The 25400-nt window shown below is 40.9% G+C and overlaps 1 protein-coding gene across 4 annotated transcripts in view; it reads right to left on the bottom strand.

Moving 5' to 3' along the window:
* The window catches only part of pde4d (phosphodiesterase 4D, cAMP-specific), a 156667-nt gene that overhangs the window by 43433 nt on the left and 87834 nt on the right, over positions 1 to 25400 (bottom strand). The window contains exon 1 of one of the 4 annotated variants that reach the window (XM_088431129.1): positions 23501 to 24187. The exons of 2 other annotated variants lie outside the window; for them this stretch is intronic. In XM_088431129.1, the coding sequence (XP_088287255.1) occupies positions 23501 to 23589 (89 nt within the window). In that variant the 5' untranslated portion in view covers positions 23590 to 24187. Of the gene's footprint in view, positions 1 to 68; positions 149 to 23500; positions 24188 to 25400 lie in introns of those variants that run through there. One more of the 4 variants, XM_088431138.1, reaches the window with a different exon arrangement.

Below are 25400 nucleotides of genomic sequence, written 5' to 3'. Positions count from 1 at the left end.
GACACATACACACAAATACAGACTCACACAAGGAGAACAGGATGAAAAGTGCAAATATTTCCATTTACCATATTCCTTCAGTGTTCTTCAGAGAGCTGGTGGAGCGCGACCTCGGCTTTAGAATGATACTCATTTTCTCAACGTCCCGTCCGCATCTACCTGCTCTACTTGTGCACACGCACATAGAGCCACACAAGCACATGCACACTTGAAGGCCACTCGGACCTCCAGTCCTGCCACCTCCCCTGGATCAATTCCTCTGTATCCCAGATGATTCCGGACTTTCTTCAAATGTTCCTTCCAGGAGAGGTTAGCAATTTATCCTTGCTTAGAATCCAGACAACTTCCTGGGTTCAGCTTCTCCACAGGGCACATCGACCCCTCACCCGAGTGGAAGCGTTACATGACTCTTCACGCTCTCTCTGCTTCACTCCACAGCTGCAGCCTGGCTTTTGAGTGCAAGTGGGAGGGGCAGTTTTGGTTGTAGTAATTCCTTAAAGGGCGGGACTTGCTTTCACCCCTTGCTGCCTCCCAGGCGTCCTTAAAATCTCACGCGTCAGTCACCCGCGCTGCCACGGTAACCTAAAACCAACGGCAGCAACGCCAGTAGAAGCAGCAGGCCCCTTGTGTTTTAACCGCGGCTAAGAAAATGTGTGGGAGTGGACTCAGAGATAAGGATGTGAAATTATGATAAGTGAGCCTTCATTAAGAAACTCGTTTTAACACTTCATTCACGTTCGTTTCCTTCGTCTTAACACAATCAGTCACATTTTGAATCCCAGAATTTTTTTGTAGTTGAGTATTTCACTTCTATATTTTAGCATTTTAATTGTAAATTATTAGCGTTATTGTTAATTAACATAAAGTATACCATTGATTCTTTGTTAAAGTACAAGTTCTCAATCCTCACAAAACTGCGTGACGTTTTAGTTGCAGAATTACAACACTACCGTTGACCATGATCTGAGGAGAAATTACATCCATGAGGAGGTGGTAATCTGGACATTCTGGCAATTTTGCCTGTGGGCTGGGCTTCATGAAACCATGCTCAGGGCCGCTATTCCAACCACCACAGTCAAATTCTCTTGCCGACTGCATTAACTTTAATATTAGGAGTGTCACTTAGTTGCAATAAATTAATAGCAGAAGTGGTAATGATTTACACGTGTAACACGACTAGGAATAACACTGTAACTATATTACACGCTGTCTCAACAGAATAAGACATTCAAAGAGTGCTAACACGGTCTCAAGTCTTACTTATAACGGTAACACACATTGCTGGGGAAGCTTCCATGCAGTTGTAATGTTTGTGTCAGTTCTCTACATACAGTAGAGCACCAGAAGAGGTGTGGATAGACTTTAAAAAAGAATGCTAACAGGAAGAGCCATGTTAGCTGCCGAAATGTTTCACATTTATATTACCAATATTTGATAATTGTATTCAGTGTAAAATGTGTAACATATCCCATTGTCTATTGGTCACTTTTGTGTCCTTCTGCCCATTATCTTTCAATAGTAGCTCTTTCTTTTTTATCAAATACAATACGAATATCGTTGGAGGAATGCTAAACCATCTAATATTCATACACAAATAAGAATAAAATTGTATATTTCCATTAAAATGAACTAATGTGGGAGAGCGGCGTGTATACACAACAGCATCTCGAGTAAGCCAGAGTTAACGTGTGTGCCTGTTTTAAAGCAAATGTGGCTATGGAATGTAACAGTTGAATCCCCATATGTGAAATCAACAGATGTGTGTTATTATGTCTAAAATCATATAAATATCACTTATTGAACCCTGTTAGCACATGAATGCAATATTATTTCTGCATTATATATATTATATGCAATATTGTCCATTTTGTTTTTATCATTGCATGGCTGTCGATTCCCCACCCCCATTACTCAACAACCTTACGCTGAAGGATTGGAGCGTTGTTCTTTTAAACAGACGAAGAAGACAGCCAAACACAAAACGCCCCAAAGTCAACTTTAAAGCAGCCTTGAACATTTCTGAAAGACCGACGACGTAAGCTATGGTAGCGTGACATCAGTCAGTGGAAGGTTCCCTTTTGTTTGCGGCAAGTACTGCGTATATAAAAGACATGCCAAAACAAACGGCCGGCTGGACCTTTTTGACTGATAATACCGCGGTCATCCACTTCAATCACACGCGTGGGCTTTCATGTCAGGAAAGGAAGGCGGCCTTGAGGTGAGTGCAGGATGCTAATGCTACGTGCACGCGTATGCCGATGAGTGCAAACGCAAACGTGCGCGCATGATGTTTGTGCGTGATCCAAGATTACATATCATAAAAGTGAAACTGAAACTCAAATCGACACTGAAACCGTTGTTGCAATATAACGGACAAGCAGATCAGCTTCTTCGAAGCAGATGCCTCATTGTATTTTCCATTTAATATTGAATGCCACACTTTTGATGTACATTTTCAGCTCTTACATTGGACAAATGTCCCTAGGTGCCAATTAGTGACACAATTTTATAACTTGATACACCCTGATTTCCCAGTGTAGTTTTTCGCTTGAAATGACATGAAATGAAAGGTATTTTGCTGTTTTTCATTCATTGATAAAACAAAGATTTTATTAAAACGGAAGAGACCAATCTGCCTGTCACTACATGTCACTGGTGTTGATTAAAATGACGCATTTGTAATTAATAAATCCTATATGTTGGGACAAACAGTAGACCTGGGACAGCAGATTGATTCACGAACTTTTTAGGGAATGACATTCTAATATAGCAAGCGTTTAGTCCCTGGAGCACTTGATCAACCCCAGTGAGATTAATTATCTTTTGTAATCTGCCTAGTCCTGAAAACCTGCCTGAAAAAAATTATACAAACCTCCTACCACATGGGTTCTCAAACGTTTTGGAGTCAGTTCAGAAAGCAAATTTTCCAAGGACACCCGTTGCAAATGTTTACGGAAACAAAAACAAAAAATAAATAACTTAAGTCAAATGCAAGTGCCCTTTTTATTCAGCAACATATTCAATTTGACAAAAAAATATATTTGTTATTTTTCAGCTATACTGAAGTTTAGAAGATAAAAATTGCAAGTTGCACGCCTGAGTCAAACTGGTCAATTTCCCCCCAAAAGGTTGCTGCCAAATATTTAGTCAAAAACATTGTTGTAAAATAATATGCCGCTTTAGTTTTGCTGGGTTCATCACCTTTTTAACAAGAAATTGTAGACACAAAACACATTCTGACAAATTTAAAAATTAAATTTACATTAATCTTTTTTTTTAATCTGCATCTAATTGCATTTATTGATGGTCCGGTCATCCTCATATGTTCTTGTTAGCGTGAGTGCATGTGGTGGTGACGCGCTGATATAAACTGAACATGAACACATTGTGCTGTCAGATTTTTAAAATCATAACACTTTCCTTTTTTGAAGAGTGAATACTTTGACAATTTGATAGAAAATGAAATTAACACACACACACACTATATATATATATATATATATATATATATATATATATATATATATATATATATATATATATATTAATAACCCACGTTCTGTCTAGCTTCAATCTACTGTTGTAGTAATTACTGCACTATCAAAGCGCTATCAACAGCGGCCAGAGGCGGCGCCAAAAACAGTTAAAGATAAAACTGTTAAAAGATAAAACTAAATCTGTTCCAAAACACACTATTTTTTTCACAGACCCCTGCATTCACGCCCCGGGGTTCCGCGGAATCCTACGTTGAGAGCTATTGCCCTAACGGACTTGCAGCGTCAGTGACATTGTACACTAACAAGCTCACCGTCACCGTATAGACTATTTTTCACTCAAGAAAATCAAACTACTGTATTTATTTACCAAAACATCAGTTTTGGAGCAATATGTAAAAAGAACGATTTGAAATGATCCTGTTTTTGACATGCAGAATTTAGTTTTACACCAAAATCGTAACATTTGAAACATGTAGGCTATATGAATAGCAATATCAATCAATCAATCAATCAATCAAATTTTATTTGTATAGCCCTGAATCTCTGAAGTCTCAAAGGGCTTCACAGATGAAAAGAGGTCATATATCAATCTTGCTACACTACACACCATTTGAAACTGTTCAAGTATCATTTTAAATAGTATTACTCAATGTCAAAATAGTGTAGTATTTCGTATTATATTTGCATTATAGTATAAATTAGATTATCTATTCAAATTAAAAAAAATAAATGTACATTTATATGCTTTTATAAAATACAAACACTTTAAAATAATGCACACTTCTCTTTGTTTTATTCAAATCTCACTGTTAATGATTTAGTAAATATTCACTTGATTTACTGTAAGAAGACTTCTTAACCCTTGGCCACTGAAGTATCCAGTATGGGAGATGAAATCTAAACGCTTGCAGAGTTCTGATATCCAAGACAGCCACCTAGTGCCGATTGTCCTGCAAGTGCAGCATTAAGCCTGCCATAAAAGAGCAGCAGCACACGTTTATACGGCAAACATCAATTGACAAAATGATTGATTTTGCTTAGGGGGGAAGATAGGTCCAGCGTGTAGTACACATCAAGAAAGCGCTTAAAGTAAACGCTGATATATAAAAATAGCACTAAACGAATTTGAGGACAGATGGCTCAGGCGTGCTATTGACAAGGCTCCATCCATATCTATATGTCTACACAACCATTATCTAAAGTTCTTTTGCAAATACTACACCACCACACACATGGATCCAGAGTGCACATTTTTTTAAATCTTGGTTGTTGCTTTTTTACATCTTTGGTTGCTGTTATTTTTGTTTAGTTTGTTTTTGGCCCTTGTTGCGCGAGGTCACTGAGTGTATGTACGTTGTTCAGAGAAATATGGCAGCATGGTAATGGACCTAATAAGGTCTTAAAATTTGCTGTGCGGGGCCTTAATGGACACAGAGTGCTTGAATTATGAGCAGCGCGCCTGAACGCCTTGATTGAGTGTTCATTTGTTGCTAACCTTGTTGTCTGAAAAAGCAAAAAAAACAGAACTATGGGAATATGACACACGCGCGCACACACAAACCCTCCAACAAGACAGGCCCCAAGCTGAATTTTATGTGCCCAAGTCTAGTCCCTCCGTCCGCGTCTCAATTAAATGGTCAATGAGCCATTTCGGCTCAGCGTATGAGTCCACTCATCTACAAACACCATTGATTAATGGCCGCATCAAATGCGACCGCTATGGCACAAATTTTCTTGTCACAAAAAATGCACACTCTTTAGATTTATATTTGTCTCTAAGTAAATTAAATGCATAGCATTTGCTAATCTTTTAGTCCTTCAAGTCTTTGACAACTTGGTTCAGTGAACTGAACTAAGTGGCCGTATATTCCCCTTCCCAGGCTTTGCAGACTTATGTGCCTGTCGACTATACAAGCAAAAAATTTCCACATCTCAGTCAGTGCCCTGGACTCAGATTGTGCATGGCTCTCTTTCTCACTTTATTGTTACAGTTCAAATCCACCTCGCTCAAGTCTTCCTGTGTGGAGTTTGCATGTTTTCCCCGAGCCGGCGGGGGTTTTCTCCGGGCACTCTCACACACTCCAAACAATGCACGGCAGGTGAATTGGACACACTAAATTGTCCTTAGGTGTGATTGGTTGCATGATTGTCTCTGTGTGCCCTGCGATTGGCTGGCAACCAGTTGAGGGTGTCCCCCGCCTACTGCCCGAAGCCTGCAGCATACTGCGGCCCTTGTGAGGATAAGCGGCTATAGAAAATAGATGGATGATTGTGGAGACACCGTGAAAGGGTGATATGAGCAGGCCTTTCATCAATGCTTTTGATAATGTATGTTTGTTTTATAAGTCATCTATGTAATAAAAGAAATGTATCGGTTTCTCATCTCATTATATCGGTTTATCGATATCCCAAGATTTTTCTGTGAGGGAGATCCTTCACGATCGTTCTTGCTTGGGACGCCCACAGAATCTAAACCACTACTGCACACACAACAGGCACACATGTCGCAGGCACACACACACACACACACACACACATACGCAGATATACAATTTTGAGTAAACAGTGGTAGACTACAGCAGGTGGAAGAACTCAACAGATAGTCACAAGCATGCAAACAAAGCAAGCGGCTCAAGTTCAGGCTGACTTTCCGGACTGCAACGCAAGCACACAATTTTCTTAAAGTTATTGAAGTCAAGCCCTGTCCATTGCATACCCTCTCCTGCCGCGAGGCTTGATGTCAATGGGCTTGTTGGTAGCGTAGGGCGAGCCGTTGGAGCAGGCGTGACGGTAGCGCGCTATCCTCTCCAGCGACAGGTACTCAGAGTTGACCGGCAAACTCATCTCGACCAAGGTCGGAGGGGTCAAGGGGGGTGGGGGGTGTAGTCGAAAGCCAAACGAGCACGCTTGGTACCGACGAAGCTTCCGAGTTAAGAGGTAGTGAAAAGGAGGAGACCAAGAGTGGAGCGAGGACGGTGAGGGAGGCGGTGGGTGTGACTTTAAGTAAAAAGATGGTAGAGGGAGAGAGAGCGAGGGATGCAATAGGAGGGAGCAAAGTGCACATGCAGAGCAAACTAATTTATCATATCTGTCAGCTCATAATCAAGTATGTTTTCAAGTAATGCTGCAGAGCGGCTGCATGAGCACACTTCACCAAGGAATTGCATCCACGGTCGTCTGCGTGCGTTGTATTTGCCGCGTTGCTTCGACGGTTAAAAGCCGAGTGAATCTTATTAATGGAAACTGATGGTTTGGTTGTTGCTAACATTTTTATCCCCTGTCGTTCTCTTTGGTCTGCACATTGATGTAAAAACCATGTATTCAAAAGAAATGCAAAAGGCATTTTGTGGAGGGGTTCTTGGAGTGGAAACTTTTATTGACATTTTGGGAGAAAGAAAATAGTCATAAGACTTGAGCCATATTTTGGAAGATAATGTAGAAGGTATCAAAATATTAAATTAAAATATTAAAATTCATTGAAGTTGACCATGTTTTAAAGGGGCAGTGTGTAAGATTTAGACTTTTAAAGACCATTGAAAAGAATACATTAGTTGATTGTAAATTACAAAAACTTGCAAATGAATGTGTTCTTAATGACCAACACTATGTTTTAAATATAGTCATAGAGCTAGTTATCATTAAATTATATTACATGGGGAGTGGCACTTCTCCGGTGGCTGTCATATGTTACAGCTACAGACAACAGTAAATGCAGCACCTGCAGCACCTCCCGCTGTCCATAATGAAACGCGGTCCAAATATTACACACTATCCCTTTAACAAGTGAATTTCCAAGACTGATATTTATTTGATAAAACTATTTTGAAAGAGAAATTTAGGAAACAACTAAAAAGGAAAAATATTATCATCACTGCAATCATCATCATAATTGTCGTCATCATAATGCATGTTCCATCACAGAGGTGCAGCTAAATGATCTTTTAATTCAATATTTCTTGTTTTTGTACAGTATCTTTTTTCCAATTTTTCTCTTGAACAAGACTAAAGTACATTTTATTTCCAAATCTAACCGATAAAAAGTTACAGTCAAGTCAACCGTTAAGAACTCTTAAAAACAAAATTACGATACACGAGTAACACATTAGGAATATTAAAATGAACAAGTTTGCTCCTTTTAGGGTAAGGGTTGAACCAACTACTCATATAATAATAGTAATAATAATAGTAATAATAATAATAATAATAATAATAACGACAAGAATTATAGGAGGACAAAAGCCCACACTCACATTCAACTCCTGCAATTGACAGTTTTCGCCAGTAGAAGGAAGTAGTGCATCAAAAAAGCGGCCAAGAGTCAACGATGACACCCTGAAGTCATGACTTATGCAGAAAGGGGATATAGACTAAATCAAAATAATAATAACAATAATAATAATATGAAGAAGAATGATTGCGTATAGCTGGAAAGAAAAGTCTAGGCATTTTTGTTTTTTGACTTGGCCCTTTCATTTTTTTGCAAATAAATGCCAGTGTTTGGAACTTGAGATTCATAAAAAATAAAACATTCATCTCTATGTTTCAATCAAACATAGATAAATAGCTCAATTCAGAGACATTGATCATTTTGCAATGTTCTGTTCTATTCTTCGAGAGTTGTTAATATTTAAATTCAAGAATATATAGCACGCTTGCATGCACGCACACATGCACACAAACACACTAAATCTCAACAGCGTTTCTGTTGCCGCTCCACTCCGCCAGACTCATCCGGCGTAAGACAACACATCATGTATGTGTGTGTAAGCATGACGATGCCGTCACACCAGAGGGCCCCGTGACATCCGCATACGCACAAAGTACCCATGTAGTGACTTGGGTGAATGTCAGGACAGGTGACGCGCATGATCCGGTGCAGAGACGATCCCCTGTGCGTCCTTACAAAACAACCGTATGCTTTGCACACGCTGCCAACGTATCGAATGGCAACGCTACTGCCGTCACTCGGTCTCTCGCCGTCCCTGACGCACGCTGCCATGTAACCAGGGGTGACACAAGTACACGCACTCTATACTTAAAAAGTGCCTGTGCTGCTGAGAAGGAAAAAGATGTGTGGTTTATCATGAAAGACTAAATCCAAATGCAAGTTTGGCTTCACTTGCTGTATTAAAGTAAGCTTATAATAGCTTGGGGGAACCTATTTGTCAAGACAACATGCACGCAGCCATACCTGCCTGCAAGGGTCAGGGATGCGACACAACATTATGCTGCCATTCATCTTCTATTCAATGCATGTGATTATTTTGGTCACAGTCTGACAATTTTCCAGTCCCTACTAATGGATGAAAGGACCTTTTCGTCAGTATTGGAACTTGTGAGAACAGTCATCAATCAGGCTATGCCGGTCTCTATTTGAAGGAGGTGAAGGATGCACTCCGTGGCAGGTTAAGACCGTCACTTATCAGAATTTGAGTCACTATGACGCGGCGGTCATTTATATATTGAAATGGACTTCAGCTGACGACTAGTTCAGAACTGACACCGAAGACTTCATTCTAAACATTATTTAACTTTTGGTCGACATGATAACCCATCTGAGCGAGATTGTGTACAGTATGCATTTTGATTCATGAAACCATGAAAGGCAGCACAAACAGAGAAATCTCCGGTAAACTCATCTCTGTTATAGGTGTGAATGACAAGTTGTGTGTTGAACCACCCCAGTTTATTCCTCAATATTCACTCAACTGCACATATTTCTCCACTGCTTATTGACAAAGTGACTATTCTCACATTGATTGTAAATCACAGTTTGTTCTTTATACATAGATGCAGCAAAACAGACAAATATACAAAGATGATGGACTTGATAACTAGAAAAAAAAAATATTAGGCTATTAGCGTGAGCTACTATTTGAGGATCTAGGGTCATTTACTCCTGCGGAAGACAGTTTGTGACTTTTTGAGAATGGGACACTATTTGAGGGAAGTTTTTACTTTGTTTACATGGATGATCGAGGCAGCAACTAATTGTATAATTAAATACTAACTGTGGCACCGTCTATTGCAAGCGGGTCAATATTTGAGGGAGGAGGTTTTTCCATTTTTTAATTCAACGGGACAACACACCTGATGACTAATTGAGAATCAATGACGATTAGGAGAGATGTCCGTTTATTGAGACATGAGACAAAGCTATTATTTTGAGGCGGGTGTTTGTTTGTTCAACTGAACTACATAAATGGCAACTAATTTTAGTCCATATATTTTTTGTGAAAATACTACATGGTGGTTTGTATGAGATTTTTCTAAAATCCCTAAAGGACGGGAAAAAAACTTTACGGTATAACAGTGCAGTACATTGCTCCAAAGTGTCTTTCTCCATTTGTGAAAGCATTTAGTAAATTGGATACTTAGCCGAGTTTTTGAGTGACTGATAACGCTGTTTCGTGGGTTTACAAATGCTCAGAACTGCAGTCAATCACTCAGTGCATTACCTTTTTAGTGTTATTGTTACTCAACAGATAACGCATAGTGTGAGCGACAATCCGATTCGACAAAGAGATTGGCCACACACCCATGTATCTTACGCCACTGGCTGACAGGCCTGTACAGAAAGAGGTAATTGAATTCTCTGCAACGGTGGATAACTGGTTAAAAAAAAAAAGAGAAAAGAAAACATTCTCCGCGGCTCCCGCTACGGCGGCAGATTATCACCATGGCAACTGTACCTTGGCCACGGAAAAGCAGGGTGACAAAGACTGCCTATTCATCTTCCGGTGAGTGTGAATGGGTAAAGTTATTGTGAGGAAGTGGCAGCGACGGCGTGGCCGAGAGGCCCGTCTGCTTTCACGCCAACCAAGCGTTTCTCCACCGATACCGTGAAGAAAATGAGAAAATGGGCCGTTTTGTGTGACGAGCGCCAATTCCTTTGCCTTTCCTTGGCTCGCGCTTCGTGTCTACCATTCGTCATGATCGCCGTCATGTTTAGGATGTGGTTGCCTTGGAGACGTGACAGCTTTGAAAAGGGACAGGTATCCAATCAGACGCAGTTGCTAAGGATAGGAAATCATGACAAAAAAAGAGGATGACGACAGTCGATGTGATGTCAGCACAACACACGCAAACGTGATTAAAAAATACACACAGAAGTATCTCTTCTCACTTGCCTCTCTTGTTATGAAAAATTCAGGTTCCGGAACGCCTCTTCTGAAATTATTGTCCCTGGTTTACAAAGGAAAATTCAGGATACGAAAGGCGAAAATTGTTGGAAACACTGCTGTCTCTCCCGGATCTGTCTCGGTGCTAAGACGGACTTTTGATTTGGAGACTCCTTGGTTGTCGGTGGTGAAACGTTACAGTATTTGTGTGGTGGGCTGCGCTGGTCATCTGAGTGCATCACATACTCTGAGAACAGCACGCGCAAATATTTCTCATGTGGGGTTTTAAAAATCATTTAAGACGGACAAATGATTCTGCTTGATATATTCCACTGTGTATGATTTATTTGAATGAACTTGCATGGCTAATTTCCTTGCCAACATTCCATTGATGCAGTGACAACAGAGGCACTGAAACAATGAAACAGGCGTTCAAGTGTCACTGAGGGAGCGCCGTTGAGTCCTAGCAGGATTGATGTCCTTTGCGCACACTAACTGTGAAACTATCTTCCTCTCTAGACACCGTGGCAAATTGATGGAGAGATGAATGGACAGCCTTTCAAATGTTACGCATGGCCACACACAAACACACGCACCTACACACGCACATGCTGCCACAGCACTCGAGATGCAGTCCGGCGCAAGAACACGGGGCAGCTAATAGGTTTAACCTGGCAGCCAGCCCGGTGATGTCAGAGTAATCCCTCGTTAAAGCCCCGATGACATCACTACTACGCTAGTGAGAGTGTGTGAGCGAGAGCTGCGGCCACATGCTTGTGGACAGACAGACACCCTTTGCGTGTGCGCGTGAGTGTGTCTGCGTGTCTCTTGTGCTGCCTGTGTTTGCATGACAAAATCCTTGCCATCCTACCTTTATTGTGTGGACATTTCTCTTTGTGGGAAAATTTTGGACAGTCCACAAGAGAAAGCCCATTAGACTGTGAGCGCGTGTGTGTGTCTGTCAGGGACAGCCTGTCATTGTCCGCCAACACAGACCAAGTAATCCAGGATGTTCCCCGGCACACACACACACACACACGCTAGTGTTTTTTTTTTTTTTTTGGTATGTGACAACACAATGTGTTCATGTTCAGTTTATATAAGCGCGTCACCACCACATGCACTCACGCTAACAAGAACATATGAGCAGGACAGGACCATCAATAAATGCAATTAAACGCAGATCAAAAAAAGGCAGATAAATGTTAATACCACTGAGGAAATTGAAGAACACGACTAAAGAAAACTAAAATAAAAATGAAGTTTTGAGACGCCTCAAGAAAAGGGGTGAATGCAGTAAAACATCTTCTTGTATGGAAATATGATCAAATAAATACCTATAAAAAGGAGAAGGGTTCTGAACAGCAGTAGAAGAAATAGAATTTTGTACAACTAGACGAGCACCATGAATGCATCTGCTACCTATTTGAGGATACACACATTAAGACCTTGGCCTACAGCCATTAATGGAAAACATTAAAAAGTAGGGCTGTGACTATCGATTGTTCTATCAATTAATCAGGTATATTTTGAAATGGTTCATGGAAAAACAACAACTAAGCAATGCACAGGGATTAATGTTCTTCTCACCAAACCTTTTGAAACTGCTTCAGCTTTCCCGGCAGCCTACAGAAATCTGAGTATAATTACTACTAAGAAGCGTAAATCATAGCATACTAAGAAGCGTAAATCATACCATTTGGACCATTTTAACTTAAACGATGGCTCTACACGATTACCCGACCATCAAAACATTTGCTAATGAATTTGATCAATCAATTACTTGTCAAGTAAACTATTAATTTGGAGAGCTCTAATAAAAAGGCTTTGACGCAGACGGACGGTACCTTGCCAGTACACGCAATTGCAACAACCCGCTTGATTAAAAGCAAAGGAACTCACATATACTGTACAACAATAATAAAAGCCCTCGGGTGTAGTTTAAATGTTGGCAGTGTATGATGAACAAGCCATAAATGGCCGCTGACTTGAATGTTATTTTACACGGTGAGAATAAGCGAGTCTACGCTAGCGAATGGAAGAAGAATCGACAGTAACGGTTGGGATTGTGCAAGTGGGAGTGCGTTTCCTCCAAGTGAGCCACTGCATTCATCGTGTGCCAATACGCATAAACGCACACAAGAGACAGTGTTGGCTACACATTGCTTCTAAGGAAAATGTTTGCACAAATGATGAGATAATGCCAAGTTTTAGGGGGAAGAAGTGGGCAAGCGGCGGAGAAAGTCCCCGAGTCTGTTATTACGACTTGATCCAGCAAGGTGCAAGGGGGGACTCCCTCTCTAAAGCCGTCTAAGCCCTTGATTACACTCGGCCATAAACACTGTCGTCATCCAAATCGCCAACGTCATTCAGCTTCGCCGCTAATGAGGGCGATTCTCGGAACGTGTGTCAGGCGCCGCCTCTGGACGCCGCTGACCACGTCGGAGGCGGTTGCGCCACAGCAGCTGGCCATGTAATAAGCGCTTATTACACACACTCCATAATCCTCTCCGCCGATCTCATCTGTAACTTTTTTTTCTTGTCTGACAAGTGCCCGTTAAATTGGTTAATTGTTCTTTTTTTTTTCTTTCTACTAGAGTAAGAGAAATGCATGGTGGCCGACCGGGGCATTTTTAATTTTTTCAAGCAGGATCATAATTTTTTTCCAGGCCTGTTTTAGGAGATCATTTTTCTTAACAAATTTGAAGAACAACAACTCGAAACCAATGCCTAATCTACATAAGTGAATTTCCATTACAGTTTTATTGACTATAACTTTTATTTTTTTAATGATCTTTTCTACCTTATGTTCTTTACCAAAGCAGGGCTTGACACTGTGACCAATTCACCAGCTAATGTGCGGTGCAAGTACATGTTGTACATGAGGAGAAATATGCAACATTCTAACATAACACGTTGGCAATAAGCTGCACCAGCAGACTTCAAAATAAACACACAAAAATAAAAGATGGATGACAATAGCCATAGCCAGAACAGGCTTTTTAAAGGCCAATTTAAAGTTTTGCACTTTTGGTGGCGGATCAGTTAGCTTGACAAGTCCTCGCGACTCCACCAGTGGTGTATTTTGAGCTGTGACGCTACCTGTAGTTTGTCACTCAATGTATGACGGGAACCCCGGCTCCGGGTTGCGTTGCATTGCTTGTTAAGAGTATGTGCTATGCTAGCAAAGAGTTAACACTACGTCGTAGTCTGGAGTATCATTCTTATATTAAGTAACAAGAAAAGCTAGAGATATAACATCATCCATCCATTTTCTAGAGAAGGGTTGCAGGCTTGCTGGTGCCTATCCCAGCTGACTTTGGGCAGTAGGTGGGGGACATCCTGAACTGGTTGCCAGCCAATTGCAGGGCAGAGACGAACAACCATTCACGCACCCAATCACAACTATAGATTTGAGCACACACACACACACACACACACACACGCACACACACGCACACACACATGCAAACTACACAAGAAATCGGGTTCCTGAACTGTGATAGGGACGTGCTAACAACTGCGCCACCGGGCTACCCATCCTCGCGACTCACTTTTTATTAACATCAAGTCACAAATCTACCGTCATCATCGCATCACCATTTTTCTTTTGAGTGCTATGTTTTGTTTTTGTGGTTTTTTTGCAGCGTTATTGTTTTGATCTGTTGCATTTTTTGTTTGTGAATATTTTGCCTACTTTGAGTTTGTTGTGTTCTGCCAGATGCAGCGCATTAGCCTGTTTGCAAATAATATGTAGATTTTAGTATTTTAAAATTTAATTTTATGAAATATTTGATGTTAAATGTTTGTTATAGTGAGCGTAACATTTTAAATATATTATTTCATTTATGCGTCACTTATATCTTACCATTCATTTAATTGACATTTTTAAATGTTTTCATCAATACCGATTTTATTCATCAGATAGTCCAATTGAAATTGAATGAATGAACCATAAAACTTTTAACATTATCGACCACTTATATATCCCCTCTTGATGTTTGTCTTTTAAATATTATTCATAAATGTATTTTATTTTATTGCCGCCTGCTACCAGATTGACACCACAAATGACAATCTGTTCTCAATTGATGTACCTGGATAAATAAAAGTTAGAGTGAATAAATACAATGTTCAAATTTCAACCTAGCAGCCCTTGAGCACAAATGTTTTCCCACTGCAGGATTAAATAATGAATACAGGCAATTATTATAATTTCCTCATGTTCGGCGTATTGCTTAATCACACAAGGTTTCTTGCTGTTCACGCCAGGGCCAATCCTATTTTTAAACCGATGTGCCTTGGCAGAGGTCTAGACCCTTTTGACGTGGCATGTTCACATACTTGGTTGCAACCATGACAGAAGTCACATTCAAGAGTAGCTCTCCAAGAGCAGGACGTCTACGTTATTAGTAGATGACTTCCTCCAAACGCAAGTGCGACACTCCACGTACATTGTTTTCTTTCATTGCCATTTATTAGCAGCGGTGGCAGCCTTGAAGTTGATGGCTCCTTTGTTCACGCAGGAAGGACTTGCACTTGATAGCATCTCTGCGCTTGGCTCAGGTTTTGTTTGGGTCAAAGGCTGACGTACATGGCCGCACAGTGGCACTCTATTCTACCGCATGTCTTTCGTTTCTCAGGATCAGCTTACGAGGAAACTACAAAGGCCTGTTTAATCCAGGTTTGGGATGGGAATGTGGCCCGTGAAAGGATTAGCCTTCGAGGCTAGCCAATAACTAGCTTCGTGAAACTACCTTTGACTACTTTCATTTTTGGCATGGTTAACTTACGCATCTGTGAAGGCGCCATTAGTGCTGAAAGGTACATACTGTGCAGGTTTTGGACAAACATGCTGCCCTCCAAGCAACATCTTTTTCCTGGACGCCCCTGCTTAGTGATTTCAGCAAGACAAATGCCATGCTAACGAGCTAAAATCGAAAATGGCGGAATAAACACTTTTTTGCACTTTTTCTCCTCCTCCTCCATTTTCTTTTGCATCCTTAGACAGCTAATGCTTGCATGTGAAATGTATTTTTGGATGTTCATTTACTTTTATCAATTGATTTAGCGTGTTCTCATTGCGGTAGATTTTCTTAGTGTAAGCTCTAAGTCAGATAACTAGCTAGCGTTAGTATCAGCAGTATGAAACTAGAGAATACATCTTTTTCCAACTAAGATGCCTGAGTCCAAGAGGTCCTAATTTTCATCACCGACCAGCATTGCCTGGCGGCAAAAGATAAGCTTTAAAGAAATTTACCACACATGCTAGTGAGCTACAATCGAAAACACACATCGGATGGATTTTTCAGCAGCAAATAACCTGGGTTTATGGATGTAAGGCTTGATGTTGACTATTTTGCCGGAAAAACCTTTGCTGGACATTTGTCAATTTAACTAAACTTTACTGATGGCTTTTGGGAAACTTTTGAAGCTGTAAAGGTGAGTCTACCCTCTTGAAATGATCAATACCATCTCAAAGCAAAAAGGGAAAAATTCCCCTTGAATCGTTTCACACCACAAAATAGGAAAAACGTATCAAAGCATCTTTTGTGGAGGAATGTACACCACTAGTATGCATAACAAGATATAAACAATATTTTTATTATTGCCATCGTAGACTGCACCGGTGTATAGCCGAACTGCATCATCGTAGTTATACACCAGTGGAAACCACAACCACAATAAGAAACCTATAGTTGAATAGAGAATACAGAAAACTGGCCGCGATCGTCTTATGTAATGACTTGTAAAGCCAATTTTGCAGCGTGTGGTGGAGTGTCACTTGACTTGATTGAGTAAAACAGAAGAGTGATTTGAAACACACCACCTTTCAATTTCCCCCAAACCAATCAGTCATTCCTAGTCAGTCAGTTGCTTTTGAGTCAAAACTGTAGTGATGTTCCAAATTTCCTACAGCTCTAAGACATGCGTCACAACCGCCAGCCAGGGAGGGGGCCGACTCTCTGCTCTGTCTTTCTTATTGAACTGTCCATCTTCTCCTGTTTTGTGGCGAGATGAACGCCAGATTGATCAGCCCCATGTAGCAGCTGCTGTGCAGACAGTGTGGCCTGATAAATGAAATTGAAGGAGAAATGGATATTTGCAATTGGTGTGATCTCAAAGCTGCCTCGGGGCTTTGGGGAGCCTTCTTGCTCTCACATTTTTGGAGCCTTTCCTGAAAGTTTGGTGTATGTCGCAACACCTGAACCTTACTTTAAAAGATAAACATTTTTGTGCGTCTAAAGGCTCACATCCTTATTGGTCAATGTAAAACATTATTTGCACAAGTCTATTTCTACCTCAGGGATTGTTTCTGTTTCCAAATGACACTTTTGTGTCATTCCGGAGACAACTGACCAGTGGCATCATGATTCTGTCTTATTTTAATAACAAAATAACTGATACTATGTCTTCATGGGTAGGTAACAAGAACTTACCACTGATTTCGCTTAGTAAGCGATAAGTTTCAAATCCAACAATACAGTTTTGATGTACTTTTGACTTGCTATGAGTGGGTATGTGTAATCAGTCAAGCGATGTTAGAGTACAAATACTTCATTACTTTTACTCAGTTGTTAATCTCAGGGATTTTACACAAGATTCCAGCTATCAGAGAAAATTGCACATCTTGCCAAATAGCAGCTGCCCAGTGAGAATTTGGACTTCAGGCAACATTTCATTTTGCCTGTGAAGTCACAGTAAGGCCCACACATTTTCAGATGTAAGCAATTCACAAAAAGTTCAGTTGTGCAGTTTTGCACTTGATTGAAAGACAGGCCCTTTACAGAGCAAAATGATTTGTGTACAAGCAAAGGCTAGGGGATTTTGCTAAAAAAAAAAAAAAAAAAATCCTAGATACTTTCCCTAGATATTCGGTTTTACATAAAAAAAAATCCCCTATTTTTTTAAAGAAAACAAGTAAAAATCACAGAAAATTCAAAACCAGTTTTGCTTTTTATTTTAGCTAGCATTTGAAATCACTTCCTCTTGGAATTAAAGTGCAAAATATCTGCCTTGTACGAAATGCTTTTTCTTTATTAATATGCAGCCAAGCCCCCCCCCCAAATGTGCTTTAAGATGCAGAGCGTTTAGGGAAGTACACGTCACGGACTGGGCGCCAGCTGTCGCGGGGTTTCTGATCCCTGACATAAGTCTGCTTCGGTCGGACGTGGGCCTGCTGCACTTGCTGCGTGATCGCTTTTTTTTTTTTTTTTTTTAGGTTTTTTTTTTTGGTTTCGCTTGATGAAGGGCATTTCGGGAGGCACTGAAGCGGTCGGTAGAGGCGGGCGCCAGTGTTTCCATCTGTGACTCAGCTCTGTGTCCACACTTGCATTTGGGGGGACGATGACATCCAACTCCAATTTGCTTCAACAAAGAGAAGTAGAAAGAGGGCAAAGTCGCCGACGGACGCGTTTACCGACGTCTGCCTTTGGGCATGTCTCCCTCCATCTCCCTGCATGTTGTTTATGACAAAAAGCTCAGTAGATTAGTAGAGTACTCAATTGGCACAGTGAAAAAAAAGCGTAACGGTGGCTCTTGATATTGAAACAACGCACCCCCAAGTTCAACCAACCAATCGGCTTGAGTTAGCACAACACGCCTTCTTGGAGCTACCAAGGTAGCTAGCCAGAGATCCGAGTCACCACTAGGGGCTTAGAAGGTTTCTGGTAGACGTGAAGGGGAACCCTCCAGACCCGAAACATTTTTTGGTGTGAACGGAAAGGGGAACTTTTTGGGTTTCACTGCATTCAAACAAAAACTTGAGAGTATAATACATTGAGGGTGGGCAATTGATTGTTATCAGCCATCAAATGAAGAAGTTTGAAAAGAGAAGGCAAGAACAACAACAATATGAGGTCATTTTGGACATAAAAACCCTCAAAGCAACATATTCACAATGGAGTAAACAATGTTTCTGGTCAATCGGGTCATTGCTTCCTCAAAAAAAAAAAAATCAGGAGGTGAAACAGGGAGGTCTTAGTGGCCGGGAACTAACATTCCACGTTAGCGACCATGCATGTGGAACTGAGACATATCAGTGAGAAACATATCTGTTATGCTTCTAATCGGTTTGATAATCAAGTTACCACTGGAAAGCCCACCTCATGGAACACATCACTCTTCTCACAGACTGCACAAGATTTGCTGCAGATTTTGATTTTTCAAGGGCCCATAGCATGATATTTTAAAATTTCCAGGTAAATATGTATATTTTATATATTTTCCAGGTAAATATGTAGCATGATATTTTAAACTTTCCAGGTAAATAAGTGCATTTGTGTGAAATGAAAGGTGAAATGTTGGTGATATAATTTCTCATTAAAGTGAAAGCGGGTAAGATTTAGTCTGTTTTTCATTAAAAATGAATGAATTAAATGATTACACATTTCAAAAACTTGCAAATAAATGTGTTTGTTTTTGAATGTAATCTAGTCTAGTTATCATTAAATTATATTACGGAGCTCATGACACTGTTTGAATACCGGCCGGCCAAGAAACATCCATCCATTATCTTGACCCCTTGTCCTCACGAGGGTCGCAGTGTTCCGTGGCCTATCCGAGTTGAGTGAATGAATGAGCCAAAAACAAGCGGTTTTACTAACATCAGAATGAGCCGAAAATCACAAAAAGCAAAACACCTGTCAAAAGACCATACAGAGTAGCACCCATTTCTTCGATCAAATCAGTCCTCTCAGGAAACCACTACTCATAATAACAGTTACGCAAGTCTGGTTGTGTGCTTCCAAACACAATTACTACAGTAAAACTTTGCAACTAATAAATGAAACGTTGGCCTTCCCATCCCCGCAATGAAAATGTAACCATCTCCACAGATAATGTGGTCCTGTATTTATGTACTCTTGCACGGGTGGTACGAAGGAGGGGTAGAGGGGGTATGAGAGACTATTATTGTCATATTGCCGGCCACAAGCCATTTTTATCTACACGGGTGGGGCCGGTTCTGGGAGCAAAGCATTAGAAAGGAATTCTTGCATCAATGAAGGAAAATAATACTTTGGGGGTGCTTAGGCTGAGAAACAAACATTGTAATATGGTTAAAATTTTCAAAAAGTTGAATGTCCATTATATGGGCGCCTGAAGGAAGCGCATACAAGTGTTTGTGATTACAGGGGATTATTGGGTTGACAGTCAAGAGTCAAGTAGGTCTATCAACCAACCAGTTCTAAAGTAGTATTACTGGAAAATAAACGTCCATTATTAAAACATTTAAAAAATTAAGGGAGGAAGATCTTAATACCATAGGGTAGAGCTGAGTTTAGCCTGGGTTGCTAGTGGAAGTAACAAGGCTCTTCTCTTGCACAGGCATGTGCACAAACACACACACACACACACACACGCATTTCATAAATTTAAATAATCTGGAAGCTATTTATTTTTTAGGCTAATGTAAAATGATTTTCAAATGATATTGACTTGTTTTAGGAGCATGTTTTGTGATTTATTTTCGGTGTACACCATCACTATTGGCAACTTTTAATTTATGTCTCCTCTGCATTTTGCAATTGCAAGTCTGCTCAAGCAACGAGACACAAGACCTGGTTTAGGTAGCACATACAGAATTGACTCAACACAGATAGTGCAGTTTCTACATGTTATGATTTTTGGCCACAAATTGTGTGTTTTTCCCTCTCTGCCACATCACGTTTTGGATGCAGGGAAAAGGTGTTGAGCTGCCTGGTCTCACCGTCGGGAAAAGTGTGGAGAGCATAATGAGTGCAAGAACATTGGCATCACACAAACTAGTAGGAAGGCAAGATTGATGCTGCAGTTGAGCAGTATCTCATGCAGGCACACACACACGCACATAAGCACACTCACAATGTTGGAGGGAGACCTTGGCATTCTTTGCAAAGAGTGACTGATGTGTTTGTGTCATCACAAGTGACAGCAGGTCTCTGGTCTCTCCAAAGTGCAAAAAAGCCCATTTCGAAAGAAAAGCAACTGGCAGAGAGTCATCTAAAGTTTGCCTGAGTGCCACTAGAATCAATGACACAGGGCAATGGCAGACGAGAGTGAGATAACAAGTGTCTCATTGTCAGAGGCGAGCCTCAGGCTAATGCGGAAGAGGTACACAGGAGGGTGTTGAGGCATCGGAATGAAAATTGACTGTTTGCCAGAAAAATATTTGAAAAAGGCACTTTCTGTCATCCGTAAATTGTCAAACAGGCCAAAGTAGCTGCAGTCCTAATACCATATGTCTGAGTAACACAGACATATGTTAAGATTCAGGGAATCTTGACGGCAACACACATTTTCCCCAAATGACAAATGATCAACCACAACGATCACTCTTTTGATCGCCTTTGAACACACCACACTCAAATTAAAATGAACTGTATTGATGATTTCCCATGTAAATGGGCATTAAAAGCCATCCATTCAGTCGCTTTTAATGGCGCTTATTCTTTTAAGTGTCACAGGATGATGGGACGGCACTGCTCAGTGGTAGAGTGGCTGTCTCCCGACCAAGAGCTGGTTGGTTCGATCCCCCAACCACCGTGACTATGTCAGAGTTACTCAGTTACTCCTGATGCTGTGTCATTAGTAGGTAAATGAGCATAAAGCTGTTTGAGTACCCGAGGTAGAAGTACAAGTCCATTGACCCGGTAACTTTAGAGAAAAAGGCCACTTGCACCCTGAACTGTTTTCTAGTCAGTCAGAGGGCCCATATAGAAATGGGCAATCGTTCACACTCACATCGTCACTGACTGGGAACTGAACCCACGCACCACAAGTCCGGCAAATGCAGCACTGCATGCACCATCAGTCACTCCTACACAAAATGGATGCATAATATCTAGCTAGCTAGATAAATATTTTCAAGTCACATTTATTTATATAGCCCTTAATCATTGCAGGGCCTCAAAGGGCTTTAAAGTGAAAAAAGAATACTGAAAACATCATAAATTCATAATGGTATGCCCTGAACAAAGCCCCCAGAAGGGCAAGGAAAAACTCAAAACCGCATCTGGGGAAAAATAAGAAACCCTGAGAAGGCATTGCAGCTGGGAGGAGCCCCCTTTCAGGCTCCACAGGCTGCAATAGACGCCGATTATGAAGATCAAAATATTGGGCCATACCGAGCAAAATTGTTGTGAAGATGACATGTCTATTGGCTAAAAATCTGCTTTAATTGTTGTGGGATAAAGAGATGGAAACATTATTTTATTTGACAATAAATGTCACAAGCCATATTGCCACATGATACTCCTAAATGCAGACCGCACACACATGCCAACTTGCACACACACGCAGCACACAACAATAATGGTGCCCACTGGTTAGTGATTGAGTACAACCGAAATCCCTGCCTGGGTTTAAATGGAGTCCACAAAGCTCTTCTGTCATGTTTCATAGACGAAAGCTCGCAAGTGACAAGCATGGGACCTTGTTGAATTGTTAGCACACAAAGCATTCAAAGAGCATCACTGTAGACTTAAATTAATTACGAAACAAATGCCCTTTTGATCAAACTTATCCCGTTGACTATCGCCAATATAGTGTCATTATCGAAATTAAATTGACATATTAAAAAATGTATACTTTCGGTGGTCTGCTCCAATGTCCTAGCAAAACACTAGCAATGCAAGCGTCGAGAGAGGAACAAGGATGTTGAAAGTAATCTTGAAGGGTTATTTGGACTGCACCTTCCTGTCTACAAAATCCGCCTTCTTCCGTGCATGACAGAGCAGTAAAATAATGATACTACACTGACGTCTCCGTGCACGTCAATGTCGGCTTCCGCTAACGCCACAGTTAAACTTATGTATCTTGAATGAAAACTCCCTGAACCTGAAACACTGCCTTGTCAACTGTCTCATGGGAGGGACAAAGCTGACCCAGCGATATTCCTACATAAGTAGTAGAATCAACCCAAACCCACAGTAGCAAAATTCCAAGTTTCACACCTTTTTTTTGTCCAGGTTCTATATGAATGGCAGAGACACATATTGGGGAGATGAAGGTGCTACATTTCAGAGGTAGTGGGTATTAGTTCCTTCTTTTAAATCGCTTGTAAAAATCAGCACCATCCACCTATCTTCTCTTTTGCAGCCGTATTCAGTATGAATGCCTTAGAGTAACATCCACAATTATTTTTACGTTTTCTAACATAATTACATGTCAGATAAAAATGGTTTTAAATGTCATTTTCTGCATAAACTGCAAAGACAGACCTTATTTTATTTTTCAAACTTTTTGCAAGACGAAATTGACAGAATTTTTTCAGGCATAGTGTCAGAGGTTCTTTTTACACTCCCTGTTATGGCTAGCTTGCTGTTTCCCATAAAGAGAATTGACACAAAAAGGGCTGTAAAATCAACCAGTGCAATGTTATGGTAAAATGTGATCAGTGGTAAAATGAGATGTGTCCCTAGTTAGCCCCATGACCATAGCAAATGATAATGAATTGCATCAGAACTGACAGTGTTCCACTTTATGTTGTGATGTTCCACAACAAACAAACAAGCTGTTCTTGGGTCCGCTTAATTCCTACAAAATGGAGCCAATTAGCCATCCCAAACAGCACTTTCTGATGACATCACTGACTCATCTACGCGCCTCCTCTCGTATTCAAGCGTAGTTATGGCACAATTATAGTATTCCCAAATGACCATGTAGCCTCATTGAAGATGACTAATAAAAACCAGACAGTAGGGGAAAAGGCCAAGAAAGCAACGTTGCTTATTTTTTGGTACTCAAAAAGCAGTAAACGTCCGCTTGTTGCACGTTCTATTTTTTTCCTCCTTGTTCACGTTGGTTGTAGATGCAAAATAACAGGAAATGTTGGGCCCGTTTCACAATATGTTTCCTGGCTTGAGATTGCAAGGAAAACATGACTTATTGGTTGAAACTCACCATATCCAAGAGTGTCTTCTAAAGGGAAAGTGACTAAGGTGCTTCATGGTCCTGTCGCTGGAGACAACAGGACACAGTCCGGGCTTCATGCTGAAGAGTACTCAGCTTTTTTCTGACCCGGATTCTAGTATTCTAGCCACGGGCAAAGACCCACAGTGTGCACCGGTATCATGTGTGACGGCCCATGCTGCAGTATACTAGATGAGTCCAGCAGAAAGCTATAAATAGTCTTTGGAAGCAGTTTAAAAAAAACAACAACAAAACTTTAAAATGAAGTAGCACCATAAAATTCAAGATAAAAAATATCCTCTATAAAAAGGCAGATGAAATCCCAGTGTAAAAACTGCAGCGTATGGACTCCCAGCAGTGTGGCCACCCACGCCGAGCCCCGCGGGCTGCCGCCACCGCTGCTCCTTTTTTCTTGGTATTCTTCCGGCAAAGGTCTGGAAATGACTGCCCCACATCCACATGGTGAGCCGGCTTCAGGGAGTCATTCCTCCGGAGAACAGCTGACGGGGGGCAGCGGCGGCAGCGGCGGGATGAGGAGGATTGGCGCTAGCGTGACTGAGCATGTTGCAGAGCGCTCTGCTTTGCCTCGCTTACTTTCTCAACATCCCACTGAGGAAAGTAAGGAAATAGGAAGGGAGAGAGGGAGTGACCGCGAAAAAAAAACCCCAACAACAACAATGAACCATCTGAGCCTATCTCTGCCTCTCTCCTCCTCCTCTCCCGCGTGTGGGATGTCCCGACCCTGTCTAAGAGGTGTGCCTTCAGTCTCCACTCTACTAAAACCTATTGATCCTCTTAGCATACGGCGCTACGCTCCGTTCCTGAGTGACGTGTCCACACATGTGCTCGCATGCACACAAAACACAATAGAAAGCCGATCGTGTGTATGCAATGTGCGCAAGCATGAGTTGACATTCGCCCACTAATATCCATCTGCTGCCGCACCTTTCTTTTCTTTGCGGAGTACGCCTTTGTTTGTCCGCCGACGTCATCGTAACTGCGCAAGCAAGGCATGCTGGCCTTATGTTGCGTCGCATGTGGTTCAGTGTGCGGGTGTGTGAGTAACGCCACAAAAACATGCTGGGGCATTCTTGGAAACTGATGACACAGGATGTTTAACTACCTCGTAACTACTAACCAGAAACAGACATTCCTCTCTTCTTGCACCAGCACCTTTGAGCCTCAGTTAAAAATTGTCTATATAAAAGTGAATGTGTTCGTGATTGGGAAATAGTCGTAAAAAGGCTGTTGCATTCAAAAGAGGACGATTTCCAATAAATTAAACAATTTAAAAATGCATCATGCTCAGAGGGGATTATTTTTCTCACACATATTTCGGAGAATAATGCCAGAAATTAAGATGAGTGGATTTGAAGGTGTCTCAAATAGGGCAATTATACATAAAAAGTTTAAATGCATTGAGTTGAAAGGGAATTATTTTATGAACCAAGTTAAGAAAATGGTAAAAAAAACACATTGTAGTAACATTTATATCTCCGCTGCGCATGCAACGTTTGATATGTTAGCATACAAATTTAGAAAGAAATCATGTAAAAATAACAAGTGAGCGGCATTTGCATTCTTGAATATTGCAGAACAATCAATGGAAATTTTCCAAAACGTCAGTCCATTGTGGGAAACAGGTATGAGTTTCCTCATGTAGGACGCTCCAAGTACTGTAAATAAATACAATAAACACCGCCACCAAAAACAAACAAACAAAAAAAACAGCGATTCGGATAAGAATCAAGCTTTTCATTTACTGCAATTCATCGATTTTATAAATAAAAAAAGAAAAAAAAGAAATCCACTTTCGTGTAACTATGCCATACGCGCACCATCAAGTTAGCCACAACGAACACCGCGTCACATGTCAACAGTGTTCTGCGAA

The sequence above is a fragment of the Hippichthys cyanospilos genome, chromosome 1, assembly GCF_059441005.1.
Source record: "Hippichthys cyanospilos isolate Australia breed blue-spotted pipefish chromosome 1, RoL_Hcya_1.0, whole genome shotgun sequence".
Taxonomy (NCBI): Eukaryota; Metazoa; Chordata; class Actinopteri; order Syngnathiformes; family Syngnathidae; genus Hippichthys; species Hippichthys cyanospilos.
Note: the sequence above shows the minus strand (reverse complement) of the source record. Positions and strands in the feature narration are given on the sequence as shown.